The following is a 21,944-nucleotide window of genomic DNA, read 5'->3' on the forward strand; positions in this document are numbered from 1 at the left end:
AAATATTAGTAGTATATTTCCTTTAATTTTACATTTTCTTCATAATTTTTAATTACGAGCACATTCAAAACATTTGTAGAATTGTTTTTTATAAAATGTCCTTATTTTTTGAATGTCTTAATAAATCAGGTGTTGTTTGGGCCATGCTAAGAGAATCCCACTTTGCATATTATCATCTAAATTTTGAGTCCTTTGAGAATTCCTTTATAAAACTATACAGTAAAATTTCTTTTATTAAACCAGCAAAGGATAAGGAATCAAATAAATGCACTGTGGAAATGTTCTTCTTTAAACTTTCTGTAGCTTCTTCTCACCTATTTTTCTTCTTGAGAGTGAGCTGATACAAAATTTACACTGTAACTCACTAGTGTTAAAGATTGGCTCATAAGATCCTTTACCATTTTTAGAACATTTTTTGTATACATTGTTTTATTGGATTCTTATAGCAAATCCTTTGACATAGGTATAGCTGATATTTCTATTTCACAGTTGAGGAATTCAGAATTTAGAGAATGACTTACCTAAAATTTCACTCAACCATAGTGTGCAGAGTGACTGAACTCATATCTGATTTCATTATAGTGTTCATTATAGTGCAGTGCTCTGTGTTATCTACAGGAAACTTTGAAACATATCTTTAGTTCTCATTAATGGAAGGATCACACCAGTTATTTATTTATTTATTTATTTATTTATTTAAAAGATTTTTTTTTGATGTGGACCATTTTTAAAGTCTTTATTGAATTTGTTACAATAGTGCCTCTGTTTTATGTTTTGGTTTTTTGGCCCCGAGGCATGTGGGATCTTAGCTCCCGACCAGGGATCGAACCCACACCCCCTGCATTGGAAGGCGAAGGCTTAACCACTAGACCGCCAGAGTCCCTACACGAGTTATTTTTGATAGTGAATCTTTCCAGTTAAAAAATGGAAGAACAAAATAATGGGAGAATTCTTTAATCACGCAACTGCAGTGATTCCCATGATTAACAAGTCATGTGATCAAGAACTGTTTTATCTAATTTCACTTTTAAAGAGTACAGCATGAATCTCTTTCTTCTAGTTTTCTCTTTATTGGAGAGAGAAAGCAACTGGGCATGGAATTTATCCCTGGCATCTTTTAGCACTTCTCTTAACAACTTAACATTTTCCTCGCAATGTGGAACCCAGAATTAAATTCCCTGTTCTTAATAAGACCGCAAATATATGACCTCTGCTGAATTATCACTTTCCTTTGCTTGCCTGTTGTACTTCTGTTTTTCTTTCTGCTTTGTTGATGGCACTCTATAAGTTGTTTTCATTGGTGTTGCTTTTTTCCTTCTACTTAAATGTTAGTCTCAAGGCTCAACTTAGCCATGATACTTAAGTCACCCAGATTGCTCCTTGACCGTAAACCCCTCTTTCCTCTTAGTGTACACTTTGCCACCCCTTTGTTTAATGGTTTTCCTTTTGCTTGGAGTGTCCATTTCTTTTCTTTGCCTTTTTCCCTAGCAAATTCCTACTTTAGGGTTCAAATCATTTATCATTTTCCCTGAAGCCTTCCACTGGTCTTTCTCTTCAGTCAAAATTTTGTTGTTCTCCTGTAATATTTTGTTTATTCTCTACTGTCTCTCCTGTCACATTGTCTTATAGTTAATTTTATTTGCCTGTCAGTTCGTTATGGGCAGGACTAAAAAAGGAGGTGGTTCTGAGTAAAACTTGGATTGGACAATACTGGTGCATCTGGTGTTCTTTGGTTTTACAAACTAGAGATATAAAATTTTATTTCACAACTTTGTCATAATTCATTTTCTAATAAGACATGCATTGGGGATGTATTTTAAAATACGGGGAAATCTGGATATTGGGTGTCTTCCAGGCAGGAGCAAAGATGTGGTCACTCCAGGCCAGTGGGTTCCTGGGGTTTTCATCTAGCATCTTTTATTAGCTTAGCATGTTTCCTGGTATATGTAATAGGGTATCCAATAGAAAATTGGTGAATGAATGTGTTAGGTGCAACATCGCATGATGTTTTCAGTTCATTTCAGTCATGGGGGAGAGAGAGACAGATTTTGTATGTTTGCTTTTAATAGCTTATTGTCTTTACCATATATTTTCAAGACTGAGGGGCCATCAACTTGAATTGCTTAATGGCCTGTGTTTGTTAATGTAACCCATGAATTAAATGCATTTGATGTTGTGAAATTGTTTTTAGTTGCTTGGACTAAGAATTTAACGTATTACACATTTTGGTTGAGTCTGAATCAGTGGTCTGTTTGATAGCTTAGTGGCATCAGTCATCAGTTGAAGATTAACTCTGTAGAGATATTATAAATATTTGTTTTAAAAAAGTCTTTTTGATTGTGAAAATTTACATGTTAGTACCACTTCTTTACATCTTTCCATACTTATTACAATAAGTGTTTTTAGTTAAAAGTAAAACAGTAAAAATTATTTAGCCACAAACTAAAAAAATTAACACAGGAAATATAAATATTTGCATCTCAGAAGAATGGTAACTAATACAGATTCAGGAAATTGTAGAGGGAGGGAAATTAAACTGGAGTCTGACAGTGTGTACTTTACCTTGGTCAAGTCAAGTAGCTCTTTTTTTTTTTTTTTTTTTTTTTTTACTAGTAATATTAAGCTGTTGTGATAAATAGGTATCCAAACTTTAAAAGCTTTAAAAAATAATAAAATCATACTTTGATTTCTATGAAATTGACCTTACCTTGAGTGATACATTCTTCCTAATAAGGAATAGTAATTTGTTCAGTGGTAATACAGTCATCCCTCATTATCTGCAGGAGATTGGTTCCAGGACCCTCATGGATACCAAAGTCTGTAGATGCTCAAGTCCCTTTTATAAAATGGCACAATATTGCATATAACCTATTCACATGCTCCCAAATCATCTCTAGATTACTTACAATACCTAATACAAGGTAAAAGCTATGTAAATAGTTGTAAATACAGTGTAAATGCTATGTAAATAGTTGCCAGAGTATGGCAAATTCAAGTTTTGCTTTTTGGAACTTTCTGGAATTTTTTTTCCCAACTATTTTTGATCCACAGTTGGTTGAATACACTCCTGCAGAACCCAAGGATAGGGTGGGCTGACTGTACGTTTCTTTTAATCTTTGCAGAATTACAACATAAGCTTTTTTTTCTTATTACTTTTATGATCTGTTGCATTGTAGAGAAGAAACATAATTCAGCGTTTAAACCCTAAAGTTACCAAGGTAGAATGTCATGTAATATTCCACATTTGTCATAGGTTTTCTTATATTTTAGATTTTATTCCATCAAAAGAGTATTTGATATTGAATATTTTCCCATTTTATGTAAGATCATGTAACCAATTAGATTATTAAATTTGATAATCTACCATGTTGATGATCTACCTTGTAAATGTAGTTAATTTGATTTTTATATTTGTGTGCATGTGAGTGAAAGTAGCTTTGAAAATGTGATACATGTTTTTATTCATTAGTATAATTAAATTTTAATTAATTTTTAATGCTTCATATGTTTTGTGTTTTTCCTTTGGAGGATTGGATAGCTTTAGTCAAAGCAGCTGCTGCAGCTGCAGCCAAGAATAAAACAGGGAACAAACCTCGGACTAGCGCTAACAGCAATAAAGATAAAGAGAAAGATGAGAGAAAATGGTTTAAAGTACCTTCAAAAAAGGAAGAAACTTCAGCTTCTATAGCCACACCAGAAGTTGAGAAGAAGGAAGATCTGCCCACATCTAGTGAAACATTTGGTACAAAATATGTTCTTACATTCATTCCCTGTGGCAGTGGTAAACTCACATAGTGAATAAGTCAAATCCTTTGGCTGCCCGTAATTTGAACATGTAATGGAATTATTAGGATTTTTTTCCTAGCATAATATGATGATTAAGTTTTTTAGCATCTTACAGATCTGAAGATTAATGGCCTAATATGGGTGCTTGATAATGATTACCCTCAGTATTCTTTTTTTTTTTTTTTTTTTACCCTCAGTATTCTTGAATAGAAATGCATTGAGAATTTGATCTGTAACTTCTACCAAGTAGGTTTTGGGATTTCTTTTGTGTGGGTTTTTTTGTTTGTTTGTTTTGTTTTCTTTAGCCTTTAAAATGCTTCTGCAAGCATTTCAATATATAATACAGAAAAAGCAGTAAGTCATTCCTTTCCTAAAGCATAACTGCTTAGTAGTTTTTTTATTTCTAATATATTGGTCTAGAGAGATTTTTGTTTTTTAAAGTTGGGTCAAGCACTAGATTGAAAAAATTAAGTGCAAAGATTTTTTATTATTTTGCTATTTAAAAAATATTCATGTGTTTTAACTTTGGATTCTAGATAAACTCTCATATATATATGTTCTGTTAAAAGTAGGACTTCATGTAGAGAACGTTCCAAAGATGGTCTTTCCACAGCCAGAGAGCACATTATCAAACAAGAGGAAAAATAATCAAGGCAACTCATTTCAGGCAAAGAGAGCTCGACTTAACAAGATTACTGGTAAACTACAATGATTCTTTTTGGGGGGGAATGGAGGGTTTAATTTTATAGTAGTTTGTTTTTAATAAAGGAAAATGTATCTATTGGTTTAGTGTAGCTAACTGGTTAATAAGAAAGACAGTTGTTTTGTTTCTTCAAGGTCATCCCTTTCAACACCAGGGGCTTTTTCTGTTGGAAATGTGAAAAGTATTACATATTTTCTGCCTACCTCACAGGGATGTTGTGAGGATCCATAGGATCAAATGTTACAAAATTCCATAGTTTTAAAATCACCTGGGTGGTAGGAGTAGTTTCTCTAAGAACTGAATTACACGCTTTTGTCAGCTTATGGTGACATAATGTCTGAGGTTCTAAATATTACACATTCTTACTCTTGACTGGTCTCATTAAAGATGGTACCATATATGGTTGGAAAGATGAATACTGAATTAAATTCAGCTCCCAAATTTGTTCTGCCCAATGTAAAAGTACTTCTATACGTTTTTAAAATTTCTATTCTTATCTTAAGGTTGGTCTCTAGAATTTGGGCTTATTTCTCTATGCCTTGTTGTAATTAGGAAGTAGAATACTAGGATGATGAAGAGCACTGGAAATTCTAGCCTGGTTAGTGTTTACAGAAGAAGGGGCCAGTCATACTAAGACCCACAGTTCCATTCAGCCTAATGATTCTAATCTTTAAAAAAAATTGTGAATATATTTAATTTTTCTGAGTATATGTTATAAAAGGGGAGGTAAAATATTTTAATTAATATTCAATCATACGCTCTTATTTTAAGGACAAATGATTTTTTGTGCCTTTGGCCTAATAAAGCTATGTAAATCTTTGTTGACATTCTTTTAAATAACTTGAAAAAGCTTGGTTTCATTGTCAGACCCAAGAATAAATGTAAATTAAATATTTTGACCATTTTCTAAAGAGTGTAATCCTACTGAAAGATGACTTCGCAGCTGAGGGTTCTTTAGTGCCACTGTTTTATTACAGTATTCATCTAAGTAATTATAATTGGTTTCAACAAGTGAGAATATTTAGTCTTTCCATTGTTAATATTATTTTTGTGCCTTTCTCTGATAAAGGATATATTTGGCCCCAGGACAGGAAATATTTCAAATCAATTTACCCATTCCCATTCCACCTTTTCCTTAGAAACTATTAGCTTTGGAGAAAGCCAAAATGTTATCCTAGTGATTATTATGATGGCAACTTGAGACTTCCGTTTTGACTTAGAATAATGGAACTCCAAGCTCTGTACCGTGGAATAGTACTTCTAACTGCTGTGATACCAAGATTGAAACAGCCTTATTGGGGGAGCCAAGATCAAGGAAGATGGAAGTGACACTGACGCTACAACTGCCAGTTTCCCAGCATCATGGTTTTTCCTACAATCTGGATAATCTGATTTTAGTTTCAGTCAGTATACTCTTAACGTGTCTTACTGAGAAGTTCAAGCTCACCATTTAAAGAAGTAAGAAAACAGCTCAATCCACAATGATGCAGTATTTCCGCTTGGCCTTGAAAAGACAGTAGTGGGGGGAAAACCATTTTACCGTGTACCTCAAGGAAGTTCTAATACTGGTTGCTTTAGTAACACCCTGTGCCTTCTGTGGAGGGACTTTGTCTTCACTTCCTCTTGGGAATCTCAAATCAACGAGTAATAGTTTGGGCAACAGTAGAAAGGCATAAGATTTTACGAATGTGAAACTGTTATGATCTTTTCCCTTTATTTACTCAGAAGATGTATGTTAGTTTTTTTAATAGTTCATCTCTGCATCTATTTCTGATTTCATGTTACAACTATATCATGCAAAAAGATAATAGATATTTTAAGATTGTCTTTTATGATTGAAACGCAGGCTTGCCTCTGTACAGTAAATTTCATCTGTGGACCATAAAAAGAGATGAGAACTAATATGAAATAGCAATTTTGTTATGGAATTATGGTATATTTTAAATTTCTCAAGCTCACTTATATCTGTCTTTTTGTCCCTTTACTACTGAGAGGAATAGGCTGGTAACATGGCAGCATCTCAGCCTGCTCTGATGTATTACCCCCGCCACGCACACCATTTTATTTATTTTTTAAATAATTCTAACAGGAAATAAGTGGGCCAGCCGCTGGATAAATTTAATTCATGTATTTATTCACTCTCTTTCTATTTCTTCCTCATATATACACCCTACAGAGATTCCAAACATGATTTCTCTACAGAGAATGGAATAGGATGGCTTTCTTCAAAATTTTCAAATAAGTAGACACTGAAATTATTGTTGCATAGTATATATATGTTCTACCAGAATCTTATTTTTCATTGTCATGCACCTTATTGATAATTATTGATACTTTATGCATACTGATTTAGAACAAACAATTTTACAAAGATAATAAAGTTTATACTTTGGGACAAAGTTGCAAGCAAACTGTAAGCAAATTTGAGTAGATTTTAAAGTATGGGTTGTCAGAGAGTAAAAGAAGCAGCAGCAGTTGGTGCATGGTCTGTTTGTAATAGTTCTAGGAGTTCCTGGATGTTCAGCCAGTTTAGATATGTTTGTACAGCTTAAGGAATTTAAAAAATAATTTAAAAACCCCAGATATTTGAATTGGCCAGTAATAAGTTATTGATAATAATATCCAGGATATTTGGTTCTTAATCTAAGCAAGAATATTTTGTTTTGGAATCACTGTATGAAAAGTAGACCATGAATTTAACCACTTTGCTCTTTCTATCTTCCCCATTACCAGATGCCCTGGCCTCTGTTCTGTTTATTCCTATCAGCAGTGAGAGACAATTCTGTTTTATAGCTGAAGTAGAGTATTGAGAAATTATCACTTTGTGGGTGGGACTTATAAAAATTTATATTCTACTTCTACCTGATATTTAAATAATTTCTTGAAACTGCATGACACATTCTGTTAAAATGTTTATACATATCTTATTTGGATGAGGACGTGTTAGTAATATTGATAAGTAATATATTGATAATTAATATGTATTTGCAAATAACAAAAATTAATTTCATTTGTATTTATTTTCCTCCAATTAATTCTTGAGGGTTGTGATCTATTTCATCTATTGATGTGATTTAGAAGTATTTCCACCACCTATATGAAAGGAAACGAAAAACGTAAAGTGTATTTAGTAGATTGAATAGCAAATATTTGTCCTCTTTGCGTACCCCTTTGAAGTAGGGCCTCTACTCAGTTCCCTGCAAAAGAAGAACCTAATTTCCTAATTATTTTTCTTTTTATTTTTAGTAGTATTTAACCTCAAAAATATTAGCTAGAGAAGAGAAACCTAGTGAATGCAGCTTTAAATGTTAAAGAAATATTTGGTGCTACATCTTTTTTAGTCATCTAAAAATGTGTTCAAAAGTTATATTAATATAGTTAAGATTGAATTTATGATTTATAAACTATTTTTGTAAAATTACTTATACATTGGGTCTTTTTTTCTCCATTTCAACCTACACTTAATACTGTGTGGGACTTGAGCAATATGGATTATCTCAAACTGCACCAAATAGCAGGTTTTTTTTGTTTGTTTGTTTTTTTTTTTTGCGGTACGCAGGCCTCTCACTGTTGTGGCCTCTCCCGCTGCAGAGCACAGGCTCCAGACGCGCAGGCTCAGCGGCCATGGCTCACAGGCCTAGCTGCTCCGAGGCATGTGGGATCTTCCCGGACCGGACCGGGGCACGAACCCGTGTCCCCTGCATTGGCAGGCAGACTCTCAACCACTGCGCCACCAGGGAAGCCCCAAATAGCAGTTTTAATACCAATCATTGCTGTATCAAAATCATTGTTTTATTCTCAGCCTTTGCTGTTTTGAATTACAATTCTGAGTGATAGATATTCAACTTTATTATCTAATAATGGAAAGATGCCTTTTGCCTGATTTAACACTTGGCTCTAGTACTACTTTGAGAATACAATTTTAATATTTGAATTTCCACTTAGATTACTTAACATCTTTGAGCTTGTTACCTGAAAAAGTCAAGTGATGTTGCCACAGGGTATCTCGAAGTTAGGTGGCATTTTGGGGCACCTTTTTTCTCCTATTAAATATGATGTAGACAGCTTTAATAATATAGTGGTATAATTGCTGAAGTAAGTTTACTATTATTTTGTCAGTTATTAAACATGCTTCCGTTGAGGCCAAGGTTTTGTGTGCCTGACTTTGAAATGACACAAAAATGATTTGGGGGGACTTTTTATGTGCTTGGTGGCCATAAGAAGCAGCAAATAAATTTGATTCCATTGAGGGTACTATCTGGTGCTTAGCAAAGAATCTTGACTGAGTAAATGCCTGTAATTTCTAAATTAAAGCAGAGTTTTAATGTCTTGTAAAGTTAATTATGTACACTCCAGATAAAATATTCTGTCTTCTAAAATTCAGAATTAATGGTATATATTGGTGAAAACTGGAACTCCCAGTTTATTTCATTAATTGTAGAATGAGGCTATAATATTAAGTAAGTTCAAATGTTGTAGGAAGGATCTGTACTCTTTTCCATTAACATAAAATGGATGCATCCATGTTTTCACCACTTTTGTAAGAAGGTAAGCTACAACTGGGTATAGAAACAAACCTGTAAAGCTTAGGTTAAAGGATCCAGGTGAAATAAAAAATTGGGAGTATTTTTTAAACTAATAATCCAACAACAACAGCAATCTTATTTTATATTCTGGATGTTTGGAAGGATTCCTTATATCTTAATATTAATTCCATATTTTATTTCAGTTGTATAGACAAAGCCTAAGTATTAACAGTCTAAGCCATCTTAGGTTTTGGGACATTAAACCATAGAAATTTAAATTTGTACAGAATAAATGTGTATATGTGTGATTTTTTTAAAAGGGTATTTTTAATTTTTTTATTTTAAAAACTAATTGTGTAGGCAACTCTCAAGTTCTGATTCAGCCCCTTTAGCCATTATTAAGGGTGTTTGTATTTTTGACAAGTAAACTTCTGAGAGTGTTGTATTTACTTTCTATAAAAAAGTATAGGGGATTTCAACTGCTAAAATTTTTGAGAAGTTAATTAGTGTGAAAGTCGATATTTTTTCTAATAAGCAATTTCTGTACAATTTTTCTCAAGGTTTGTTGGCATCCAAAGCTGTTGGGGTGGATGGTGCTGAAAAAAAGGAAGACTACAGTGAAACGGCTCCAATGCTGGAGCAGGTATGAAATGGTAGCATTTGATTTTTTTCAAGGTTCCCAACTGGAATGATCACGGAGCTATAGTACCCACATAATTGAAATTGCCCTTTTGATCAGATATGGGAATAGGAAGGTAATTAATTGATGCTATATTTTTAACTCTGCCTTCTCCAAGGTATACAGATAAACTACAGACTTCATTAGTGTTTATTTTCAGTAGGCTGGCATTAAAGCCTTTGTCCCCCAACAGTTGAAAGCCTGGAGGCAGGCATCCCAGGGTATAGGCTTCCAGCTGGATCACATTTAACTAGCTTACAAAAAGACCCTTACACAAATACTTTTCATTTGTGAGTTAAAACAGGGTTTTTTGACATCTAATAAAGCTTCTTTTGTAAGAAGTTTCTTTTATATTGTAACAATTGGTGTTGTTAGACTGACTATGTGTTTTATGAATTGATCAATGAGCCATACATTTTTGCTAGGATGTATATTTTAATAACTACAAAAAAAATTTTTAAAAACTATTAAGGGTCTGTCTTTAAACCACCTAATAGAGGAATTTAAAAGTGAAGGTTGCAGTTGCTAGATTTTGCCTTGGCTACCTTCAGATTCCCACAATACCTGTATATAGTGGACTGTGCATGCTTTTCCATTTTCTAAGGGCTTACCTTCTTGGGCACTGTAAGACTATAAGAACACAGTAATAGCCATATCTGGATTTCCTTGGTTCTCCTGTTTTAAAATCTGAGCCTTAATGTAGTTTTAATATACCCTTTTTGTATTATTTTAATTTTCTTTATTAGTAGCCTAATAAAGAAGACTTTAAAATGAGTACCTGTTGCTCTTCTCTATATGCGTTTTAAAAAACAGTCCAAATTTAATTGATATTGTATTGAGTTTTTCAGGGTTATTTTAGGCCTGATTTGATAACAGTGCATTGTTTTGGTGCCTCCATTAATGTTGTATTGAATCAGTGATCTTTTAAATTGATTAATGTGTCAGCAAATCATACCTTCTGATTTTCTGTGGTCATCAAACGGTTAAGTCTTTGCCGTTATTGTCAGTATATCAACCAAATTTTAAGTGACTTTTTTTACTGTGTATTACTATATTCAACGTCCCAGATATAACAATATTTTGTATTTTCACCACTGTTTATGGTATTCTCAGAATGCAATAAATCAGGGACTTGGGTAATAAAATGTTTCTGGAAAATTCATTACAATGTCAATCTTTCATTATGCACAATCCTGCTGAGATGAATGTGATTGTGAAAATTATTTATTATATGTGAAAGTTAGTGTAGAGGGCAGTGCCCATTTCAGAGAGAAATACAACATTTTGAAACTGAGCTTAAAAAAAAGAAAAATTGAGTAACTCGGCTGTTTTTATTTACATAATTAAAAAAATTTTGAGAGTCCTTCCCAGTTTTGTAACAAAGAGACCAATGATCATTAATGAAAACTCTGTAAATTATTTTATATTTTTAAGGAACAGAATGCTGTTCGCCCCCTTTTTTGTCATTCAGGCTGATTTCAATGTGAAATGTTTTGTAACCATACTCTTAATTTTTGTGCTAAGTGTTTGCCCTTCTTCAAAGTTAAAAAGCCGAGTTATAAACTTCTTAATTGCATCTCGGGATCAACAATAGACTTGAAGGAGAGAGATTGTCACTAACCTCTGTTGCCCTAATGAGTAAAATAATGCCACTCATGACGTAGATTTATAACAGGCCTAAGGCCAAAACTTACTGTCCTAAGGGATTTATTTATTTACATTAAAAAAAAACTCAAACTCTGTGGTCTTGAACCCCAGTTCTCAGATTATTAATTATAGATTATTTAATTGTATTAGGGAATTGTCATGTTATATTTACTTTTGGATAAAACCTGCATTAGATGCATAATTCAGTAAGTTTTAAAAAATGTTAATTTGTCCTTGTTTAGAGGTTAAGCACCTTATCAAGATATTAATTTAAGTATTAAAATCTTGTTTTATAACTTTGTAACTTGAGAGTAATGGATGCTGTAGTGATGTCTCTCACATATGTGAAGATGAACAATAAAATTGTTTATTTACAAGTAATGGCTCTAATTACTTTTCTGGCAACACCTTTAATGATAAGCTTAGGAATCCTTTCTGTATATGGAGTTTTTTTTTTAAATGATTAATCTGCACTTATACACATGTGTAATGAGTAAATTCAAGAATAGAAATGATGACAACTCAATGAATGAGACACTTGACACCAGCCCTTTTATGTGGTATGTCCAACATGCCATCTGTAGCACAAAGGTGCCATACTTAATACCAAATATTCACTTTTTTTCCACCAAAATTTGAGCACTTTATAAATATTTTTAGTGGGAACAGAAAGCTGTTTGGTCCCCAGACAATGATCTTCCATATTCCAGAGAACTGCAGACTGCAGACCTGATGGTCATCCCTCACAAAAGATATGGAAGTAAAAAGGTATCTTGGGGACAAGCATCTTGTTCATAGAGCTAGTAGTTTGGTTCTTTATAAAAGCCTATTTTAGTATAGGTTTTTTTAAAAAAAGTGTATCTCATACTTTGCTCTCAGATAACATATATCAAAAAGAGATACAGTATAGGCATTCCAACACCGTAGTTTGCAAATCCATCTAATGTGGCTGTTCTCTGTTGTCTTAGGACACATTCACATATAGATTTACATATGTAGGACATTTTACTGCCAAATGAATGGAGATATTCTTTATGAAAGAACTGACAAAGTTCTAATTTTTTTTTAAAAGTATCAGTTGGCAGGAAGAAGGTAAAAACTCTCATCTAAGAATGCGACGTATTTTGTTTTTAAATCCAATGTTTTTAACTTACACTTGGTTTTACTCCTTTTTTGTTGTTGTTGTTGTTGTTGCTTGTTTTGTATTGTTTTTTAGTCTTTTAACTCTATTGCTGGTGGCTTTGATTTCATGAAGCATTATGCTTATGAAACTCTAGCTTTCAGCACTAAAATGAGTTAAAGATAATGTTTCGTTAATTTGATCATTGTTTTCCTGTTGAGATCTTTCTTTAAAGGGAAATTGTCTTCTTAAACCTCTGCATTGAACTCGATAAAGGAAATTATTTTATAAAAAAAAAATCTGAAAGAAGCTTAAATGTATTCCTCCAGTGCTCTAAAATTTGAAAATGCTGTTTATTTACCTAATTATTATCAACGTCATTGGTAATTATGGTGTCAAAAGAGGTATATTTTAACTCAATATGGAACATAGTTGTCCAGTTAGATAACATTTTATTTTCAGAGAATATTATAAATAATACATTTTAAAAAACCTAAATTTAGACTACAAGTTGACAGCATCCCTTTAAAGACAGCCTATTCAACTTTTAGTTAATAATTTGCGGGGTTCTTTTTGGTTTTTCATTTGTAATAGAAATGTTATATGTTGCTTAACAATGTTTTTGGATACTAAAGTTGCTTAACAATCAAAATAGAAAACAACAAAAATGAAGAAACCAAAATAAAAATATCAATTTTTTATTATTTATTCAGGCGATTTCACCTAAACCTCAAAGTCAGAAAAAAAATGAAGCTGACATTAGCAGCTCTGCCAACACTCAGAAACCTGCACTGTTATCCTCAACTTTGTCTTCAGGGAAGGCTCGCAGCAAGAAATGCAAACATGAATCTGGAGATTCTTCTGGGTGTATAAAACCCCCTAAATCACCACTTTCCCCAGAATTAATACAAGTCGAGGATTTGACGCTTGTATCTCAGCTTTCTTCTTCAATGATAAATAAAACTAGTGAGCACAGATTTTTAAAAAATAGTTACTTATCCTATAAGATACATTAAAAGCAGTTTGGTTGTAGTTATATTGTATTTTTATGAAGTTGCATTTTAAAAATTCAAACTTAAGTGGATATGATAGGGAAGACTTGAAACTATTTTAGGGGCAAAAAACATTTACATTTCTGACTGATGTATTGTACAGAGAGAGGTACAGTGACTATACTGCTGGTTAAGAAACCTTAGCATTTAATAACCAAAATTCCACTGTAGTTTGACTCTCCTCAACTAATAATCCAAGCACAATGAGAGGCCTGATTCATTACAAAAAAACAGAACAAAACCATTATGAGATACAAAAAGACCCATGGTGGATGTTTTCCTGAACTCCTAAGACTATTCTTATGGATAGATTTAGTTATTGTCCCCAGTTGTCTGTACCCGCTTCGGCAATACATTTTATTCAGTTCTTATTGTAGGATTTAGAGTGCAAACTTCAGTTTAATCTTACTAATGAAAGAAGAAGATTGCTTCCTTGATCTTATTTTTAAAGATTTTACTGTTTCAATACCACTGATCTTTCAAGAGTTAACTTGGTCTTTTTTTAAATAGCCTTTTGACATGGGTTTGGATATATATAAGACAAGATTTGTGTTGACTGTGTGTTTCTCATGTTTTAGTATTCTAAGTTAGAGACATATGAAAAATAATTACCTGAAAAGTCACTGGGTAAAAGATAATTTTGCTGTTTATACAGTGAATGAATTAGTAACCTGATTATTAAATGAATATGACACATTTCCTTATGAACTTCTCCATATCATATCTTCCACAACAATTAAAAATGGTGACATTGAGAAGACTTCTATCAATCAAATATATTAACTTCCTCTTGCATTCCATTGCTATATTTTTTTTGCCAAACGTGTTTTTCAATTTTTGATCAGGTTTTGGTACTTCTTTGTCTTGTTTTGGTTCTTTTTAATAAATGAGTAGAAAGGATGGAAACAGAAAAACTCAATTGTTTCTTTATAAGCTTCATTTCATTATGGCATTTATCATGAAATAATATCATTAGTAGTCACTACAATGTCACATGACATTGATACGTATTTTATTTTGCAATTGTTTTGTATTTTGGTATTATGACCAGTGTTACAGCAATTGAATTTTATTCTTTTTTTTTTTCAATTATGATCATGTCTTTTGCATTTTGATTTTTGTAAAATTATTTTTAAATACCCAAAGCATCAACCTTTTTAGACTACTCTTATTTCCTCCTTCTAAATTAACATGCATATATTGGCTTATGTAGCCCTGCCTGTTCTAAATCATCAAACATATTTACATGCCATGTAGAAAGAAGAAAATGAAAGGTTAAAAAAAAATTTCCAAACTTCTGTTAATACATAGCTAGAAGATGCTTAAATGGCTCACCAAGTTTTTTAAAACAAAACAAAAAACACGCGAGGGCAAGAACAGTGTCATATTCTTTAAAAATCCTCGGTTTTTGCCCATAATGAGTACTTAAAGTTGTTTGTGTTGAATTTTTTTTAATGAATCAGGCCCAAATATATGTTTATAAAAATCCATTTGCGGGAACGAGGGTGGGATAAAATTACTTACATTAGTTTTACGTTGGCAAGTAAAGCACTAACTCTACAATGCATGTCAGATTTTTGTCACCTATGCCCCTGCCTTTTTTTTTTTCTTAGAGTTTCTAGATTTGTAATGTAGCAAAAGGGATATATATATATATATATATATATATATATATATATATATATATATATTTTTTTTTTTTTTTTTAAATCTTTGGCTATACAGAGATTATTTTCCCAAAGGAAAAATGGCAACTAACAAGGATCTGCAATTAGAGAATTAACTGTAGTCTGTTACTTGGGAAACTACCTGAAATTAATGTTCCATGTTATTTTTTTTTTTGGTTCTGGTAGGCTTTAGATTTTAGAAGTTTTGATTAACCCTTGTGAATGAGGGCAGTTTTTGCCTTTGATTACTTTTGGAACATGCCGTTCCTTGTGGATACCTTACAACATCAGAGGGCAGAATTTGAATCATTTTTCCCATTTTTCTCCTTAAGTATTATAAGATGATCCTGGCATGTATCTGCTTCGTGAACATTGAAGATCTTTTTCTAGGTCCTCCACAGCCTGTGAACCCCCCTAGACCTTTCAAGCATAGTGAGCGGAGAAGAAGATCTCAGCGTTTAGCCACCTTGCCCATGCCTGATGATTCTGTAGAAAAGGGTTCTCCTCCCTCTCCAGCCACTGATGGGAAAGTATTCTCCATCAGTTCTCAAAATCAGCAAGAGTCTTCAGTACCAGAGGGTAATGTATATTGCTTTTCTATAGAACCAAACATAAAAGAAGACAAAACACTGAGATAAAGATTATTAAAATATTAAGAAATTTCCGCTTTTTCCTTAACAGCTTTTGGACTTATAAGCACTTCATTTAATTCTACAAGTATTTATTTAGTGCCTTCTTTATTTCCAGGCACTGTTTAATTTATATAACGTTTTAATCCACATGGATATTAACCGAGACAGTGTATTTATATTAACATATTATATTCTTTATTTTGTGTAGTGCCTGATGTTGCACATTTGTCACTTGAGAAACTGGGACCCTGTCTCCCTCTTGACTTAAGTCGTGGTTCGGAAGTTACAGCAACGCTAGCCCCAGATCCCTCTTACCATAATGAATGCCCCAGGGCAGAAAAGGAAGATACACAGATGCTTACAAATCTTTCTTCCAAAGCAGTAACTGATGGAAGAGGAGCTCCAACAGCATCAGGTAAAAAAGATGCATTTTACAAGTTAGCTAGGCTTGCATTTATACAGTAAAAACAGTTTGATGTATAATTACATTATTTTAATATGTAGTTCCTCTTTATAAATACTTCTCCATAACATCTGTGGAAGATAGGGCTTCTCAGTCTGTTTAACGTCCTTTTGTGTGACCATTTACTATCATATTCTCTGGATATACTTCTTATTTTGTCACTTTTATCTACTTCCTTCTCTCTACTACTTTCTTATATTCTGTTTCTACTAAATAGGAATTATTAGAGCTAAATATAATTACAGAAGTTTCTTGGTTTTGAAGCCAGAAAATAACTTAATGGGCTCAATACTTAGGTTTAAGGATTTAATAGAATTTAATATTTAAGAAACACTTAGCTTAAATTAATTTATATACCTGTATCTTACATATAATCCCATATTTTGGAGCAGAATCTCCAAAATTTAAATGTAATTTGTTGTAATGTTATTTTGGGAGTCTAATGTGTAAAATCAGCCATACTCAGTAAGACATTTTTCGATGATTTTATGACACTTACTGTAATCTGAAATCTTTCAGAGGTATTTTATCAAGTTGATATTTTAATCTAACAATATTAGATTTATATTTATTTATATTTCCCTTATATGGTTACTTTATTTTACTTGGAAGTTTTATAGAATTTCAACCTCAACCAAAGAGCCCCTACAGTAAAAGAAAAAAAAAAGGCAAATACTAATTTCAAATGCTTTTCCAGTAAATTACTAGTTTGGAATTATCCGTAGATGGATGAATAAGGTGAATTGAGTCAGTTCAAAAGTAGGGAAAAACATAAAACTGTTTTTTGATTAGCAGCCAGAGAGTATTGGGATAATCGATTTTAGTAGCATCTCTGAAACCACTTTATCAAATCCTTGGGTGAAGTATAAAATAGAGCTTGCTCTTTTCTGGTGGTGGTGTATATTAAAATAAAATGACTGAAGTAACTTAAGAAGCATACTTTTTATATTACTGCTGTTACCTTCTTGTTCCTTCTTTCAAAGTGAAAGTGTAACTAATATTAAACATACAGTGTTCTACAATTCCATTAATCAATAAAAGATTGAAGTTATTTTGTACGTGATAGTGTTTCCATATCTTGTTTTAAAAAAATCAGTGCCCATATTTGAAGATTTGTAGGCTTTGAAACATTTCTTGTCATTTCCCAAAACTGATCCATTGTCTTTGGACAATTTCTAAGCCCCTTCTATCTGTAGGGTAATTAATTTTTCTTTTCCCTGTTTTCACAAGATTTCTGAATTACCTTTAACCCTTTGAGATACTTTTCCTGGTGAAGTTCTTATGAGTCCTTTAACAATCTGGAATTTGTTGCTGTACTGAATATATGAAAAATACGTTCAAGTTAAAATGATATATATTCATTGAGGAATTTATTTTTATTTATTTATTTTTAAAATGATAAAGTCATTAGTTTTTAAAATGTGTATATATATATTTTTTTATAAATTTATTTATTTTGGGCTGTGTTGGGTCTTTGTTTCTGTGCGAGGGCTTTCTCTAGTTGCAGCAAGCGGGGGCCACTCTTCATTGCGGTGCGCGGGCCTGTCACCATCGTGGCCTCGGCCTCTCGTTGCGGAGCACAGGCTCCAGACACGCAGGCTCAGTAGTTGTGGCTCACGGGCCCACTTGTTCCGTAGCATGTGGGATCTTCCCAGATCAGGGCTCAAACCCATGATCCCTGCATTGGCAGGCAGCTTCTCAACCACTGCGCCACCAAGGAAGCCCCCAATGTGTATATTTTTAATTTATGTATTTAATTTATTTATTTTTGGCTGCTTCGGGTCTTCATTGCTGCGTGCGGGCTTCTCATCGCGGTGGCTTCTTTTGTTGCAGAGCACGGGCACTAGGCGCGTGGGCTCAGTAGTTGTGGCTCATGGGCCCTGGAGTGCAGGCTCAGTAGTTGTGGCACACGGGCTTAGTTGCTCTGCAGCATGTGGGATCTTCCCAGACCAGGGCTCGAACCTGTGTACCCTGCATTGGCAGGTGGATACTTAACCACTGCACCACCAGGGAAGCCCGGGGAATTTATTTTGAGATGTGCATTTGAAAACGTTTGTATTTTCTTTTATATAGCAATAGTAACAAGACTGAAAGATAGACGAATGTAAATAGCTGTATAATAACTAAGTTATGTTAGTTGAATGATGTATCCTAAAATATCAAAGTAGTGATTGTACATTGAAATCTTTAATTCCAGTGATTTTGTGTCTAATCAGAGTACTAGCCTAGTGGTTTTTCGTTTTCTCCCCAGAATTTCTAGTATATTTGTGGAGATGTAGCTAATTATCATTGGGGTGTGGTTCTTGTTTCTTATAATGGTTAAAAAATGTACTGAGGTAGAGGGAAGGCACAATATTTTTTTCCTTTTTAAGTATTCGAAAAACTATTTGAGAAAGTCAAAGTTGTAAGATAGTTTTCTGGAAAAGTGAAAGGTGGAGAGGAGTTTGGATATATAATGTGATGTATTTGTAAATTTGTTGAAGAGTGAGGATCATCTTATGTATGGTGATGACCGGCAACTTTAATTGCTTAAATCAAGGAAATGCATGGATTTAAATGTTAATTACTGGAAGTCCATTTGTTAGAGGGTTGAATACAGTCACAGCATTTGAATGTGGTGTTTGGGGGGATTCTGATTTATTTCTATTACCCCCTTTTTTTTTTTTTTTTTTTTTTTTTTGCGGTACGCGGGCCTCTCACTGTTGTGGTCTCTCCCGTTGCAGAGCACAGGCTCTGGACACACAGGCTCAGCGGCCATGGCTCACGGGCCCAGCCGCTCCGCGGCATGTGGGATCTTCCCGGACCGGGGCACGAACCCGTGTCCCCTGCATCAGCAGGCGGACTCTCGACCACTGTGCCCCCAGGGAAGCCCTCTATTACCCCTTTTAATTTTTTATTTTTTGAGGGAAGTAATGGAATTCAGGTCATGTTCTAATTGGACATCTTTTGATTAAAACCTTGTGAATCTGTCTGACCTGCACTGAAATTCTCAGTGGTCTGCGTGCTTTTTTCTCTCAACACTTTTGTTAGCTACCCTCTCGAAACTGTTTTGTAGTATTTGTTGGCCTTCTATCTGCTTCCCAAGTTGTCTTCCATCTGCAGTCAAAGTACCAGGTGTTTTGTTTTTGTTTCTTCTTTCTTTTTAATTTTTTAATTTGTTTGCTTGATTTGTTTCATGTTAATTATAAAAGTAAATTTTCTAACTGTTGAATTTTAAAACTTCTGTAGAAAGCATTATTTACCAGAACTTGTATCAAAGACATTTTCTGGTGGTATTTTTTTCAAATTGGAATTTTGAGGGTATTAAGAATGATGAGGATGTTAGTCGTTAACTGTGAAATAGTTTAACAGACTTAGAGTTTTACTTTTTCGTGTGAGTGATATGTGCATGCTCATATCACAGTCATGGTAAAGAATTAATGAGATTATGTGAATTATCCAATTATTATATACATGTGTTCTTAATAGGTTAACACTTGTTCTTCCAGTAAAGATAATGAACTTGTCCTAATCCTCTGCATTCTTCCACTGGGAAGCATGCATAGAATATGACTAACCAAGGTTAAGAATACTACTGCTGCCCTCATTACCAAAAACAGTCATTGGTGCCCTTGTAAAAATCGGTGCCTTTGTTTTTATTTTATTATCAGAATGCTTTCTCTAACAGAGCCAACCAGTTTTAGGTAAGGATAGAGCGTTAGTTCTGTTACTCTTAGTTCTGTCGCTAACTGGGATGTTAACTAGTTTTCTTTTTTATCTACTGGATATATGTACTGATATAACAAATGCTGAATTACTCTGACCCCTTCAAGGAGTTAAAATATGGAAGCTCAGTGTATGGATGGGTGAGACAATAACAGTCACATTCTGACTTGCGGGGACACCAATTTCACATTTACTTTCTAAAAAGCCTTTTTGTTTTAAAGTGTTTTTCAGTTTTTTTCCAGAATTGTACAAAACAAAACTACAACCAGAGACTCCGTAATCTCCCTCCACCCCACAGCAGATGTTCATGGCTTGTACAGAGCCTGGGGTTTCCACGGAGAGTCTCAGGGATAGCCTCCTTTTTTGCCAGGAGAATCAGATATTTAGCACACTGCCGAAACCTCCACATTACTGCGCCTTGCAGGGTGTGAAAGCAGGCATGGCTCAGAGATCTGTAGCTCTTGCTTTAATCTAAACAGCTCCATTCGTTTTTTTATTGTGTTTTTCATTTGGCGGTGGGGGGGGGTGTATTATATATTGGCATATTATGTAATATTTTGTTTGATGAAAATGTTCTGTTGATAAAATTTAGTGTAAAAATCACTATTCTGTAATATCCACGTACTTTGATTCCCAAATTCTAGTGCATGGTGAAATAAGAAATAAGGTCAATGTAGAGAACTTCTCATAAAATGAAATTGATTCTATTGTAGAATTCTTGAATAGATCTATTTTTTTTTTCTATTTGGGCATGGGTGTTTTTAAAAGTCCTGCCATTATTGCATATAGGAATATTTATTTTAATATCCTTAATTGTGTAAAATGTTGACAAGCCTTTCTCAGTTCCCCAATTTTACTTTCAAAATTTTATCAGTTAAGAAATATAAAGGTTTGGGACCCACCAGAACATGTGAAAACAATCTAGAACTGGTTCTTCTGAAAGCACTCTTCTAGTTACTGAATCTGTTCTGCTGTGCTGACCTGTGTTCCGGAGCTGAGGTTCAGGACCATTTTATTTGTCTTCCAAGTACCTGAGGGATCCCACACATTCCAGTCAGGAAAGGCAGCCCTGTAAGGCAGTTCCTTCCATTTGAATCACCCCAGGGGATTCTGGCCTTGCTCCACCTTTCACTCTGGAGATTCAGTGCTCCTGGGGATTAGGGAGGGACCTACAAGGCAATAATGATGATCAAGGGCTGCTTCTGGTATAGCTCTACTATCACAGAGGATTTAGAAAGCAAATCTCTTACTGTTTCTGTTGTAAATGCCTTGTCATTTTCAAGAAAATTGCATCAAATTTGTGGAATTTTTATGGCATTAATTGTTAGTAAACAGTAATTAGTAAATGGAAGTGAGGCATTTGTTCAACAGTTTTGATAATAAGGAAGTTTAATTGTATTTCTCTTTGCTCTGATGTCCTTTTCATTTTTTTGTCATAAGAAATCTTTTTGTCATGGAGGTTATCAATATTTTTACTTAATTTGAAACTTAATTATTAGAGCCTTATTAGCATTTAATTCAAGTTGAATGGTATTTTTACATTTTTATTGTGTTTTATTTAAATTATGTAAATTATTTGCAGTAAGATGAATAGAGTGCTAGCTTTTTTGATACTGTACTGCAGTGATTTAAAAATCAAAGAACTCAGAACTGGTGATATTAAAATATAATTTAATAGATTGAAATTGTATTTTAAATGCACTAGAGTGTTTTTCTTAGATTAACCCTAGACACACATAAGATATTAGCATTGGCAGTGGTTGAATATGAGTTGAGAAGCTTGGTTAAGTGTGTCTGTGTCAGCAGCACAGTTCATGAGGTGCACTATTGGTTTAAAAATATATTTTGGACTATTCGATAATAAGACCTAAGTTCCACTAAGGTTGAATATTTTGTATGTGATAATAAGCCTTTATATCTTATATTTGGATAAAGACCAAAATAATTTATAGAATAATTCTGTT

The 21,944-nt window shown here is 33.5% G+C and overlaps 1 protein-coding gene across 8 annotated transcripts in view; it reads left to right on the forward strand.

The window, feature by feature from the left end:
- PHF20L1 (PHD finger protein 20 like 1) overlaps positions 1–21,944 on the forward strand; it is a gene marked incomplete at its 3' end in the record, with an annotated part of 74,958 nt that overhangs the window by 21,986 nt on the left and 31,028 nt on the right. For 4 of the 8 annotated variants that reach the window (XM_079722771.1, XM_079722770.1, XM_079722773.1 and 1 more), the window contains exons 6-11: positions 3,529–3,742; positions 4,356–4,484; positions 9,576–9,658; positions 13,175–13,427; positions 15,571–15,759; positions 16,021–16,227. In XM_079722771.1, the coding sequence (XP_079578897.1) occupies positions 3,529–3,742; positions 4,356–4,484; positions 9,576–9,658; positions 13,175–13,427; positions 15,571–15,759; positions 16,021–16,227 (1,075 nt within the window). Of the gene's footprint in view, positions 1–3,528; positions 3,743–4,355; positions 4,485–9,575; positions 9,665–13,174; positions 13,428–15,570; positions 15,760–16,020; positions 16,228–21,944 lie in introns of those variants that run through there. The other 4 variants (XM_079722772.1, XM_079722777.1, XM_079722774.1 and 1 more) reach the window with 2 other exon arrangements.

Source organism: Hyperoodon ampullatus (genome assembly GCF_949752795.1).
Source record: "Hyperoodon ampullatus genome assembly, chromosome: 17".
Classification (NCBI taxonomy): Eukaryota; Metazoa; Chordata; class Mammalia; order Artiodactyla; family Ziphiidae; genus Hyperoodon; species Hyperoodon ampullatus.